The sequence below is a fragment of the Monodelphis domestica genome, chromosome 8 (genome assembly GCF_027887165.1).
Source record: "Monodelphis domestica isolate mMonDom1 chromosome 8, mMonDom1.pri, whole genome shotgun sequence".
NCBI classification, from domain to species: domain Eukaryota; kingdom Metazoa; phylum Chordata; class Mammalia; order Didelphimorphia; family Didelphidae; genus Monodelphis; species Monodelphis domestica.
The window spans coordinates 15,182,492-15,196,095 of NC_077234.1; the positions used below are offsets into that span (position 1 = coordinate 15,182,492).

At 40.6% G+C, this 13,604-nt stretch overlaps 1 protein-coding gene across 1 annotated transcript in view; it reads left to right on the forward strand.

The window, feature by feature from the left end:
* ARHGEF26 (Rho guanine nucleotide exchange factor 26) overlaps positions 1-13,604 on the forward strand; it is a 156,919-nt gene that overhangs the window by 26,294 nt on the left and 117,021 nt on the right. The window contains 2 exon segments of the mRNA XM_001372560.3: positions 8,194-8,250; positions 12,564-12,724. Coding sequence (XP_001372597.2) covers positions 8,194-8,250; positions 12,564-12,724 — 218 coding nt within the window.

The following is a 13,604-nucleotide window of genomic DNA, read 5'->3' on the forward strand; positions in this document are numbered from 1 at the left end:
ATTTTCTTTCTGAAAAAAAAAGAAACAAGTCATTGGCTCGCTGTCAAGAGGTTGGAGCTAAGTTTCATTCTAAGGCTCATAGTTTTAGAGCTGGAAGACACCTCAGGGCCATCAGGTCCAACCCCTTCTCTCGGGATCACATGGCCAATAAGGATTGGAGGCTGTATTTAAGGCCAGGCTCTCCTCTCTCCAAACCCACCATCAGCCTTTTGAAGTTGTGCTTGATGGCAGCTTTACTTGGCGTCCTGAGGCTTTTCGGAGTTGTTTCTGAGGCTGTCCTATGAGCTGCTCTCCTCACTCTGCTCCTTTCCCTTTGCGCCTGGTCTGGTCATCAGCCCTCTGCAGTGTCCTCTGGTTCTGGTTTCCAGAAGCATGAACCCTGGTTCTAGCCCTCTCTCGGGATTTGTGTTTGAGTACCTTCCGCAGGTCAGTCTGCTGATGAAATATGCCATAATGTAAACACACCCAGGTTAAGGAAGCGTCTGCAGGACTGTTTCAAAGTTCATTTTGGTCTTCTCTGTGCCAGACTCTGAATGCTCCCAGAGTCTCCCATGCTCAGTACAGTAGCCATCGTTTTTCCCGCCCGAAGAAAGCCGTGCTCCCTCTTTATTTCCTTTGTTTCTAGAGAGAAAAGTGGCCAGCTTGAAGGTTTCTGGACTTCCATTCATCCAGAGAGCAAGGGTTGGGCTCCCTGACTGCAACTCATCTTCTGTCTTCCTTTTTAGTTCTTCCCAAGAAACATGCACACAAGAACCCCTCTCCCTCCCCCAGCACGATGATGAGCATGGGTCCATGTGTGGGGGCTGGTTACTGGTTAACTGAGGGCTTTGGGATGCTTTGAGGACAAGCCATTGTTTTGTTTAGGTTTATTGATCACTTGATTCATTTTCAAGTGGAGCATTCTAAAGGCTTTCTGGTCATAGGTTCTGTTCAAGGTTACCGTACGCTCTTCTATGGCAACCTCTATTCCATTCTATTTGATTTCTTGCATGCCTTCAATTTTATTTTGTCTCTCTCTCTGTCCCCCTCTCTCCATCTCTTTCTCTCTCTCTCTCTGACTTTTCATTTCATTTCTGCTCCCGTATTTCAACCAACTTCTTTCCTTGTCTGGTTTTTATCTGTGGGACTCTTGAAATGGTTACTTTTTCATCTCTTCCTCGTCGGGCCATGGCTCTTCAGAGCTGAAAGGGTCTTAAGAGTCACCTCCTCCAATCCCTTCATTTTACACACGAGCAAAGTAAGAGCTCAGGAAGTTAAGATATTGGCAATCTGTCTCCCACATTCCAGTCTAACTTTGCTTGTAGAGCTTCTGTGTGGCCATCTGATAGAGACTTTGAGGGATGTAGGAGACCTCAGAGGCTGTCTAGAATGACCCTTAGTTACTGACCTAGAGTCCTGACCAAAGCGTCTCCAAGAAGTGCTCCTCCAGTCTGTGTGAAGACTCCTAGAGAGCGACAACCTCTTCTCTTCCCTGGCAAGCCCTCCCCATTTGGCATAGCTTTGTAAATCTTGAAATTTCTCAGATTTGTGAATGTTAAAAATTTCCACATTGAGGAATCCTCCATTGGAACAAATTCCCTACTGGAAACATTCCCCATTTTGATGTGAGAACTTGGCAGGATCAGAAATGGGAGGACCTCTACTCCACCCATACTTAAGACTGCTTTAGGGGAGAAAACTCCTTGCAATGGGAGGACCTCTACTCCACCCATACTTAAGACTGCTTTAGGGGAGAAAACTCCTTGCTAAACAATGAAAGTACTTGGACCCATGCTTATGATGAGGCAGGGAGTTCTTTGAGCCATGCCTGTTTTTAGAATTGATACAATGGGATGCTAGGTACCTAAAAAAGGTCGGGCAGGTTTTCTCTTAATGAGATTAGTCAACTCAGCTGTGTTTTCTCTGGTTCAGATTTACTGAGGTGATTAGTCGACACAGCAGCATTTTCTCTGGTTCAGACTTACTGAGGAGATTAGTCGACTTAGCTGGAATTCAGATGGGCTGTCCTTTAGGAAACATCTACAGTGATTGGTAGATGGAAGAACTTAGGGGAGATGACATAAGAAAAAAACCCCTATATAAGAAAAGGTATCTCTTGAGCAAGGTATCTTGGAGAGAGAATCCTTGGAGAGGAGCTTGAAGATAGTTCCTTTTGGAAGGTCCTTGGAGATAGATCCTTTTGGAGGAGGCCCTTTGAAGATCTCTTGAGAAGAAGTCCCTTGGGAGGCTGACTCTGGCTGGAACTCCCTCTTGGGAAACTCTGTTCCCCAGACATCCTTGCTTAGACAGATCTTGTGGTGAGTGACAAAAAAATGATTGATTTCTCTCTTAAGACTCAGGTCTAGGCCATATTGGCTTGAGGCCCTTCATACTTATTCCTTTCTTACTCTTTCTCTCTTTCTTTGATTCCTTATTGTATTATTTATTAAAATTCTCTATAAAACCCAGTTGACTTGGGTATATTTATAATTTGGGAATATATTCCCTGGCAACCACCTTATATTTGATTTAAAACCCAAGACACTGTAGTGAAACATATTTTTTGCGGTCATATTTACTCACCCACTCTTATATTATTCATAATTGTTTCCCTTTCCCTGGCTTCACCAATTTTAAATCTTATAGTTTATGGCTCCCACTATTTTAATTATTACAGCTTCGAGTTGCTAGGGAGTTTTTCCTTACCTTAAATCTAAATCTGCCTCTGTGTACCGTCCACCCATCACTCTTAGTTCTGGTCTCTGGGACCAAGCCGAATAAACCTGATCCCTCTTCCCATTCCCATTCCACCAGTACATGAGGATGGCTATTGTATTCTCCCCGCCAAGTCTCCACTTTCTGGTGGATCTCCCTGGAGAAAACAGTCGTTGCTGATTCTCTCCTTCCTGCCTTCCTTGGCCAGGAGTAAAAATCCTTCTCCCTCACTCAGGGTGTGGCAGAGCTGAGGTAAGAGGTATGCAGGGAAGAAGGAGAACAGCTAGTGGGAGGGCAGGACTGTAGGAAAGCCACGGCTTGGCAGCCAGCCACACTGAACTGGTTTGCCTTAACTCTTATGGCTGGGCTTTTAAGATCGCCTGTGCCCCATGCTTTGAGTTTTATAATAATTATCAAGTGTGCTTCCTGGAATTCTTTAAAAGTCAGGAAAGCCTTGTGTGGGCTGCTGCACAGGACTTATTTCTTACTGAGATGGTTCGGTTCTTTGGGCATTTGAAAATGTATTGCTAGTTCATGTGTGTGTGTGTGTGTGTGTGTGTGTGTGTGTGTGTGTATGTATGTGTGTGAGAAACCTTCATTTCTCATTCCTTCCCCTTTGCCCACCCAGAAGGAGAAAGGGTAAATAAGAAAGAGTAAAGATGCAATTCAGCAATACTAACCAATATATCAATTGTCAGATAGCATATGCTCTGTTCTACATCTATAGCTCCCACCTCTGGGAGAGAGGAAGAGGGAGAACAAAATCCATTCTCATATGTCTTTCAGGCCAAACTTGAGGTGACATTTTTAAAGGGTAGTTTCATTCTCTTCATTCTAGTGCCTTCCCTCTCTTAATTGTTCAGTCATTTCAGTACTGTCTGACTCTTGGAGTTTTCTTGGCATTGATCCTGGAATGGATTGTCATTTCCTTCTCTAGTTCATTTACAGATTAGGAAACTGAGGCAAACAGAGTTAAATGATTTAATCAGAGTCAAACAGCTAGAAAGTGTCTGAGGCCAAATTTGAACCTAGTACCTCCTATCTCCAGGCCTGGCTCTCAAACCACTGAGCCAACTTGGTGCCCTCCAGTTGCTCTCTTAATTATTTCTTATTTATCCTACATATACTTTGTATATATTTGTTTATATATTGTTTCCCAGTAGGGGAACAGCCCAGTAGGGACTGTCTTTTACCTCTTTCTGTGCATTTTTGATTTTTCTTTCTTTATTGTTGGATGGGGAACGGGGATGGAGTTGGGGTGAAAAGAGGAAAGAGGAGTTCATGATAACTTTTCCCAGAAGAAAAGAAGAAAGGAAAAGAAAGAGGTAATTGAAAGATTTTTTTAAAGCACCCCAGAATAGAACTAAAGGAAACAGCTAAGTAGGATAGTTTTGAAAGACACATTTTGAATTTACAAAGTTTTAAGTATGTAAAAGACATTCAGGGTTTTACAAAGAATCTTTTTTTTCTATTCTACTTTACACGTGGAAAGGATTTTGTGTGGGTGTGTATTTCTTAAGTATGTTTGTTAAATCTAGACTTTTTTTTTATTGTTCATCCTTCATTTAAAAAAAAATCTTTTTATTATCATGCGAAACACACTTCCATATCGGGCATTGTTGTAAGAGCGCACTCATATAAACCCCGAACCCCCAAATCAAACCACAAATACACTGATGTGAAAGATAGCATGCTTTGATCCTCTCCAACAGTTCTGTCTCTGGAGGTGGAGAGCATTCGCCATCAGAAGTCTTTCAGGATTGTCCCAGATCATTGCAATGCTGAGAGTAGCCAAGTTTTCACAGTTGATCATCTTACAATATTGCTGTTACTGTGTACAATCGTCTCCCGGTTCTGTTTATTTTGAGCTTCATCAGTTCATGCAAATCCTTCCAGCTTTTTCTGAAATCATCCTGCTTATTGAAATCTAAAGTTTTTAAAAAATAAAAATCTCAACTCTTTTACTTGTAGTTATACTCCTTCGTGATCATTTGGGTCATGGATCTCTTATATTGTCTGGGCGCGGAAGACTTTTATCAATCAAAATACTCATGGAATTCTATTCCCAAGAGATGTAGTTCTGAAAGAATCCCTTCTCAGTTGTCTCAGCCTCCTCAACCCATGACTCCATAATGAAGAGGAAAGAGCCCTGAACATGGAGTCAAGAGAGTCTTCCCTTGAATTCAGATCCCACCTGCTTCAGTTGATAACCCTAAGCAAGTCACTAAAGCACTCTAAGCCTCTGTTTGTTCATCTGCAAAAAGGAGGTCATATTACCTATAAATACATACATCTCAGGGTAGTTTCCAGCTAATGTAATTCTAGCTCTTGATCAGACTTAGAGTTATGTATGGCAACTACTGTTATAATAATTAATAATCATTGCCAATGACTCCAGGGAGAAGTAAGAATATTTTCCAGGGATAAAGAAGGAGGACAGGTGAGAGATGGAGGATATATTATGCCAACTTTTTCATTACTGCTTTGTGTCCAAGGTCTTTTTCGAGAAAGGAAGCTGGGCCTTGGGAAAAAGAAGGCAAAGGAATAATTACTGACCACCATGGCGGTCCTCACCTTGCACTACAGGCTCAAGGACAAATGATCCTATTTGACTGTCATTCATTTCCTCTAATTCTTCTTCTTCTTCTCCTCTTATTTCTCTTCTATTATTGCATCCTCCCTTCCTCCCAATCAAACACAAACTCTTGGAGGTGAGGAGGAGATGCATGATAATTTAAGGCAGTAATCATTTTTTCTTTTGTCTTTCTTTACCTATCCTGTGTTTAATAAAGTCCCTCACATGAAATAACAATGTTTAAAAAAAAGGTTGAGTTAGGGGGCAGCTGGGTAGCTCAGTGAATTGAGAGCTAGCCCTAGAGACGGGAGGTCCTAGGTTCAAATCTGGCCTCAGACACTTCCCAGCTGTGTGACCCTGGGCAAGTCACTTGACCCCCATTGCCTACCCTTACCACTCTTCTGCCTTGGAGCCAATACTCAGTATTGACTCCAAGACGGAAGGTAAGGGTTTAAAAAAAAAAAAGGTTGAGTTGACTGGGGGAGGAGGAAGAAGGGAGGGAGAAAACATTAATCTTATAACTTACAAAATGTATGTGGAAATTTGTTATTAAAATAAAATAAAGATAAAACAAAAAGCTGTTGAGTTGAGTGGAATTGATTGGGAATGGGAAAGTCTCAACTGATTCTCAGTTAGAAAAGGACCCATTTCCTTGAGGGAAGGAAGAGTTTGAAGCACATTTATGAGGTTTTTCTCTGAGTCTAGCATTCTAGAATTTCATATTTATACTAGCAACATTTTAAAAACTTAAGACTGCTTACAGCTGATTTAGAGCTGAGAGGGTCCCTGCTCCAATCCTCTCCTATTAGAAAAGGGGCTTGAGACCCAGTGATGTGGCTTTCCCAAGAGGGCAGAGTTGGCTGAGCTGGGATGCTGGGATGAAATCTGAAACAACCTTCCCTGCTCCCACGTACATGAACAGCTTATATACAGCATGACCTTACGGTGGCTACTAACACTGGTAGTCATCACCTTTCTAAAAATGGAACGGAAAAATGTTTATTAAACAATTACTATGTGCTAAGCAATGGGGCTACAAATACCAAAGAAAAACCATTTTCACTCTTGAGTTGACACTCTCTTTAGGGGGCATGTAGGAGTGGACAAGAGATATAGCTGGGATTCATAATGTTGGACCTGGGGATCGATTTCAGGGGGGAGGAGTCTGTGAACTTGGATGAGAAAAGTATCACGCCCTTATTTCAACATCATTGGTTTCCTTTCTAATCCTGTGTGTCTTAAGCATTTGAAAACATTTTTCCAAGGAGGGGTCCATAGCCTTCTTCACCAGACTGCCAAAGAGGTCCACGACACAAACAAAGATGAAGAATTCCAGACATAAAGGGAGCTAGAGCTGCCAGGCAGGGGTCAAGGTCGGGGGATCCTTGGGATACAATGGCAGGATAGCTGAAGAGTTCACTTGTTTCTGGGTTTGGTTTTGTTCTGCTTGTGAATTAGTGTGTTTCTGGATCATTTTCTCTATTTGCCTTCCTTTTCTAGTACTAAATCCTCAACAATATTGCAATAAAAAAGAAACCCTCTAAGATTGCTTGCAGCTTTTGTGATCTTTGGGTACAAATCAGGCCTTGGACATAGCATCTGGGCTATTTTTTTCTTGGTAAAGTAATTCACTAGAAGTTCCATCATTGTAGTACAAAAAGTATAAATTCTAGATTTCCAAGGAAAATTTCAGGTCCCTTTATCCTTGTCAATGATCCTGTAGATCTGGCAGGACTGATTCTGGCTGCTCTTGCAAGAATTGCTCAAGTGGTTTCATGCCCTCCCTTTTACCAGTTTATTCCCTGACTAAATGAATAGCACTATATCCAGTCAGTTTACTTTCTCTGTCACAAATTCATTCCAAAGTATGAATGGCTCCAGGTAGGCACAACGATGACTGTATTTGTTTAAAACAACAACGACCACCACAAAGTTTTAAATACAATTTTATGACCTTTGCTGAAGACTGGTTTCTATTGTACGTCCATGCTCCTAGTGAATTTTGTGGGGTTCTCTCTCCTCCATCTTTAGCTTTTCTTTACAAGTTTATTAGGAACAGTCGCATCCATTTATCATCTCTGGCCTTATTACCCAAGCCAAGCGTAAATATAGTCTAATAGGAAGTGTTTAAAAGGCCCCCACCCTTTAGTTCGGAAATCGAATCGAGTTTAAAACTATTGTAATGGGATCAAATTGTGATGTTGTAGAACAAATGAAAAAGCAAGAACACTAGTCCGATGGAAAGTGTACAAATTATTTTTCTGATTGAATGACTTCTCCAGGAAATAGCTGGGAGTCATGTCCACATGTCATATTCTTGTCCATCAGTAAGGACTCTACATGGGTTTGTTTGAGGGAATTTTTTATTCTGTGTGACATTTGAAGAGATCTCTAATGTTTTTATTGAATATTTCTTACAGAATTCACATTTAAAGTTCTTTTTACAGCTTTGGGGATAACATGAACTTGAAGACTAAAGCTAAGAGCCATTGTGGCTTTTTTTTCTTTTTAGTCTTGTAGATGCGTTTGTCAATCAATGCTTTTTTGATCTCCAACTTGAGAAATTAAGTTAATCTAGTAATAATAATTTAAACCTAAAATGGAACAGGAAATAAGGACTACTTCCATTTCAGATCAAATCAGCAAGGATTTATCAGTATTTACTATGGACATTTTTGCAATAGCTCTCCATAGAGCCATTTTATATTTTACCAGATTTGCTGACCTTTGGGCTCATTTGCTCTTGGGATCATGTCTCCTCTCAGGCCTCTGTTAAATAGGAGGTACATGGAGGTCAGTGCTTTTCATGACTTATTTTCATTCATTTCTTGCTAGAAGGACTTGCAGTCAAACATCCTCCTGAATAAAGATATTGTTATCCAAAGACCAGATGTACTAAACCTCATTTTTCATTTTCCATTTAGGTGAAAAGAAATGGATTATCTCAATCTATTAGCCAAGAGGAAAGAAAGAGGCAAGAGGTATGCTTTTGACAAAAGGAATGTTTTTTTCATGACTAAATTATCTGTATGTATATTGCCTATTTCCTATTTTTTTTAACTTTGCCCCAGTTAAGTGATATTCAACCAATGGCATCTCTAGCCATCTACCAGGCCACCATCACATCCTGAGAATTCCAAAGCAAAATTAATTTAAATCAATTAATTAACAAGAGTGTTTTAACTTATAAAGGTTAGCGATTTCTTTCTTTGCAAACTATTAAGCACTATATAGGCATTAACTATTAATATTTACTTCAAAGATCTTGAAGATATCAAATAATCAGTAAATAATAACAATAAATAAATTTATTGTTTCATTTGAATACTAAAAAAATATTCAAAATTGTTGATACTCCGGCAAGTTTTCAAATAAGATAATTTCTGATGCCATACAACTTGAGTCTTATTTAAGATAGATATTTGTTTTTCTCTTAATAGAAATGAATTTAAACAGATTGTATTCCATTTATTTCTACTGAGTAACAACTTTCAGAATTTGGATATATAATACTAAAAAATACGACTGAGAGGCAACAAGGTAGCTTGGTGGATAGACAGCAAGACCTGGAAATGTGAGGCCCCGGGTTCAAATTTGAACTCAGAGAATTCCTTCTTATGACCCTGGACAAGGCACTTAACTCCCATTACCTAGCCCTTACTTCTCTTCAACCCTAGAACCAAGTGGAAGATGAGCATACAAAAAAATACACCTGGATCTTTTTTTTTCTTTTGATGTAGTCTTTAAAAAGAATGAACTTAGAATGTTTTTCCACGGTTACATGATTCATGTTCCCTCCCTCTTTCCCTCCCCCCTTCCAGAGCTGACAAGCAATTCCAGTGTGTTTTGCATGTATCATTTATCAAAACCTATTTCCATATTATCAATATTTTCATTCAAAGTCAGCATCCCCAATCCTATCCCCATCAAACCATGTGATCGATCCTATGTTTTCCTTCTGTGTTTCTGCTCCCACAAGTTCTTTCTCTGGAAGTGTAATAAAAGGGTTTTTGTGTGGGGAGAAGGGAGAGAGAGAGAATGGAGTCTTCCCTCCCTCAAGGTAAGAACCAAGGGAGGAGGAGTTGATGTTGATTTTGAATTAAGAGGTAGAAGGAGGGTGAGTCTGTTCTTTCCCCCTTTCAGTCCTCTCTAGTTATGGCCCTTCACTAAGCCTGCCTGTTCATTCCCCACTGTCAGGCTCTTTCTAAATAGCAAGCTTCTTATTCTAGGCAGAGAGAGATCACTTCTCTCCTCCCTCAGCTATAGCTGCCCTTCACTCAGTCTGGAGGCAGTTAAAGTTTGGTAACAAGTTTTTTTTAAACAACAGGGATGAAGGATAAGGTTGAATGACTGGTAAATTGGGGTCAGGAGGGAAGAGGGAAGAAGGGATCCCTAGCTAGCTAACCCCTTCTCCCCAAAGTTAGGTGACCCAGGTTTGACCACCTGAGCCCTTGAGGGGTTCAGAGCAGGAACCCTGACTTTGGGCACAGCACAGCAGGGGTCCTAAGTTCAGGGTAAAGGCAGATGGTGACAGATCTTCTTTGGGAACTGCTCTCTTCTTCAAGTCTTTGGTCTTTTAAGGGGGTTGGGAGTAGGAACGCAGGGAGAGAAAGCCTTCTGCGATTGGGATCCAGTCAGAGATGGACCCTCTCCTCAGGAAGTCTCAAGCCAAGAGAGCAGTTCCAACTGCCTCTCTCAGGGTTTTCTCTCCATCAAAGTTCCGAACTTTTTCTGTGCCCAACCCCTGCTGCTGATAGAATCCTTGCAGGTCATCCAGGCTTGTATTCCAAAAGTCTCTGGGCTTCTCTCTCTTAGAGAAGTGAATACATTCTTTCTTCTAAATCCCTCAGGATTGACCTGGATTATTGCATTGCTGCTAGTAGAGAAGACCATTACATTTGATTGTGCCACAGTGTATCCATCTCTGTGTGTAAGGTTCTCCTGGTTCTGCTCCTTTCTCTCTGCATCACTTCCTGGAGGTCTTTCCAGTTCCCATGGAATTGCTAGGCTTGGATCTTCTTAAATTCTACTGTATCCCATTTTTCTTCCCATTGAAGGCATTTGATGCTTATATAGTTAACCGTCTTGTCAGTTTCCAAGTCCTTTGTCCTGCTTTCTAACATTTGGAGATCTTTCTATGACTTCTGAACTTGTCACTGATCATCCAGGTCTTTGTATGGTATTTATGCTTTTTCTTAATTTATATATCTAAAGTTGTGGGATATTCCTAAAAAAAAAAGTAGTCAGAGGAGGAGTGGCTTCCAATCCTAGTTCTACCATTCATTGACTTAAACCTTCTCTCTGAATTTTTTTTTTCCTTTGTAAAATAAAGGATCAGGGAAGGTGGTTTCTAAGTCCTTTCATGTTTTAAAACTACAATCCCATACAATCTTCATTTAGGGAATTTTAGTTGCAAAGGGCTTTGATTCTTGCCTTTTGAAAATCATTTGAAGGTGCTGTACTGAAAGGCCAGTACCCACAAGCAATATTCAATAAGGTTTTGGAAAAAGAAGGACCTTTTTCCCCCAAGTTTAAATTTTCTGTGTATATTTTCTATTGGTAGAATATATTTTTTGAAGTTAGGTTTTTTCTTTTTTCTTTTACTTTAAAAAAAAATAACCCTTACCTTATGATTCTTTGAATCAATACAAGTATTGGCTCCCAGGCAGAAGATTGGTAAGGGCTAGGCAACTGGGATTAAATGACTTGTCCAGGGTCACAAAGCTAGGAAGTGACTGAGACCAGATTTGAATCCACATCTCTTCCTGATTCCAAGCCCAACTCTATCCACTAAGCCACCTAGTTGCCCCTATGTATTTTCTTTCTTGCTGTGAAATGTTGCTTCCAATAAGCATTGGAGGTTAGATTAGTCATTTCTTGGCTGTGTGGTAGTATGTGGCCATATGCCCATGAAAGAAGTTTGTCAACATATTTATTGAAGAATCTCTGGGTGTGTATGTATATGTACACACACATACGCGAACTGACTATCAGTGAACATTTATTGCCTACTGTGTGCCATGCCCTGTTCTAAGGACCAGGGATACAAAAGAAAGGGAAAGGCAGTCCTTGCTCTCAAGGAGCTCCCAGGCCCATGAGCTTATGCATTCCTGTGCCTATGCAGCATCCCTGTGACTTGTCAGAATATCCTAATAGTTTTTTTTGAAGCCTTGAGATGAGGAACGAAAGTTGGTCATGGATTGGCTACATGCATTACCTACTTCCGCATGGGCTTGACAGGAAGATCTGCGTAAGCTCCTTGAAGGCAGAGCTATGTTTTGGCTAGTGCCTAGCAGAGTACCTAGCACAAAGTCAATGTCTAAGAAATAAAATGGGATATGACTTTAATGACATAGCTAGCTGAATAAATCAGGCTAAGTTAGGGAGAGAGTTATTGTTCCTTATGAAGAAACAGGGGCACTGATGGTCTAGGACAGTGATAGCGAACCTTTGAGAGACTGAGTGCCCAAACTGCAACCCTCATGCAGCATGTGAATCCCCCATTCCTTACCACAGATAGGGGAGGGGGGAATGCTCCCACTGGGCGCTGGGACAGAGGGACAAGTCATGTGAGAAATCTTCTCAGGTGCTGGGGAGAGGAGGAGGGTAGCTACCCCCCTCCAGCACACATGCCATAGATTCACCTACATGGGTCTAGGAGAAGGAAAGGCATTTTATATAGAGATGGGGAATTAATTACCTTTGAAAACTGAAGTCACTGTTAAGAACACATTTAAGGTTCTGAAAGAATATGCTACCAATCAGAGGATTTAACACTAGTTAAAGCTTTTGAAATCTCAGCCTTCCTCCTCATTTTACAGATAAGCAGACAGAGGTGCAGAGAATAGGAAATGGTTTGTTCCAGATCATACCCGCATTAAGAAGCTAGAACAACAGATTTGAATCCAGATCCTCTGACTGCCAGCTTGATTCTTTTCTTCTTACATCAAGCTGCTTTCATACTAACCCAGCATCTCTCTAAGTGTCCTCCTAAATTTCAAGGAATCTATAGACATTGTTACCCTAAATCACCATTACATTATCTTGTCAATTGATCAGTGAGCATTTAATAATCCCCTTATACCTACCAGGCACTGGGCTAGGCACTGTGGATACAAAGGCAAAGAACTAGTTCCAGTTCTGTTCTTCTGAGCATGATTCTTGGTATTTTCTTGGAGATTCCTGTCTCTGGGCCCCAGACAAGATGACATTCAAGGTTTCCCAAATCTTAGGATGTGCATTTGGTGTTGGGCATTATGCAGAAGGGTTAACAACCTGCCTCCCCTTCTTCCAGGCTATGTTTGAAGTCATTTCCTCTGAACACTCGTACCTGCTCAGCTTGGAGATCCTGATCCAGATGTTTAAAAATTCAAAAGAACTGAGTGACACGATGACCAAAACGGAGAGCCACCATCTTTTCTCCAACATCGCGGACGTCTGCGAGGCCAGCAAAAAGTGAGTTGTGGAGCCCAGCAGGTGGGGTTGGGCCAAACCAAGAGGTTGATTATACGTGGAGTCTCCCTTAGTTATTGCATTGTCTTGAGAAAAATGAGTGATGGTGAAATGGTGTGATCAGCCATTCCAAAGTTTCCCTCCTGGTTGGATTGGAATGGAAAGCTTCTTAGCATCTTTGAAAACACTTATGCGTCTTCTTAGGTGGCTTTGTATTGAGCTGCAAGTGCTCATTGGTGTCTGGCTGCATTATGACTCAGTGAAAAGAGGGGAGGACTGTGGAAAGGATTGATTCTTTTCCTTATGTTCACATCACTGAGTCAGGACATCCCCAAGCTATATAGCAGGACAAGCCCGGATAGAGCCTGTGATTCCTTGCATCATTCTTGGGAGTGTGTGACTGTTAAGTTAAGGTTCCCCATCTTTATTCAGATGTTGAGATCTTTCTGGGGCATGACCAGAGGTGATGAATACATTAATATAATTAATATATGTTATAAAATATAATATATTATATATTATAATATAACACAAATATAAAAATATTATATTATATTTATATAAATATATATAAATTATATAAAATATATATAATTATAAAATATATATTATAATTATAAAAATATATAATTTATATATATATATAAAATATATTATAATTTTTCCAACTCCAGTTTATTATCTTTTTATTTTTTAACCCCTTCCCTTCCCTCTTGGAGTCAATACTGTGTATTGGTTCCAAGGCAGAAGAGTGGTAAGGGCTAGGCAATGGGGGTCAAGTGACTTGCCCAGGGTCACACAGTTGGGACGTGTTTGAGGTCAAATTTGAACCCAGGACCTCCCATCTCTGGGCATGGCTCTCAATCCACTGAGCTACCCAGCT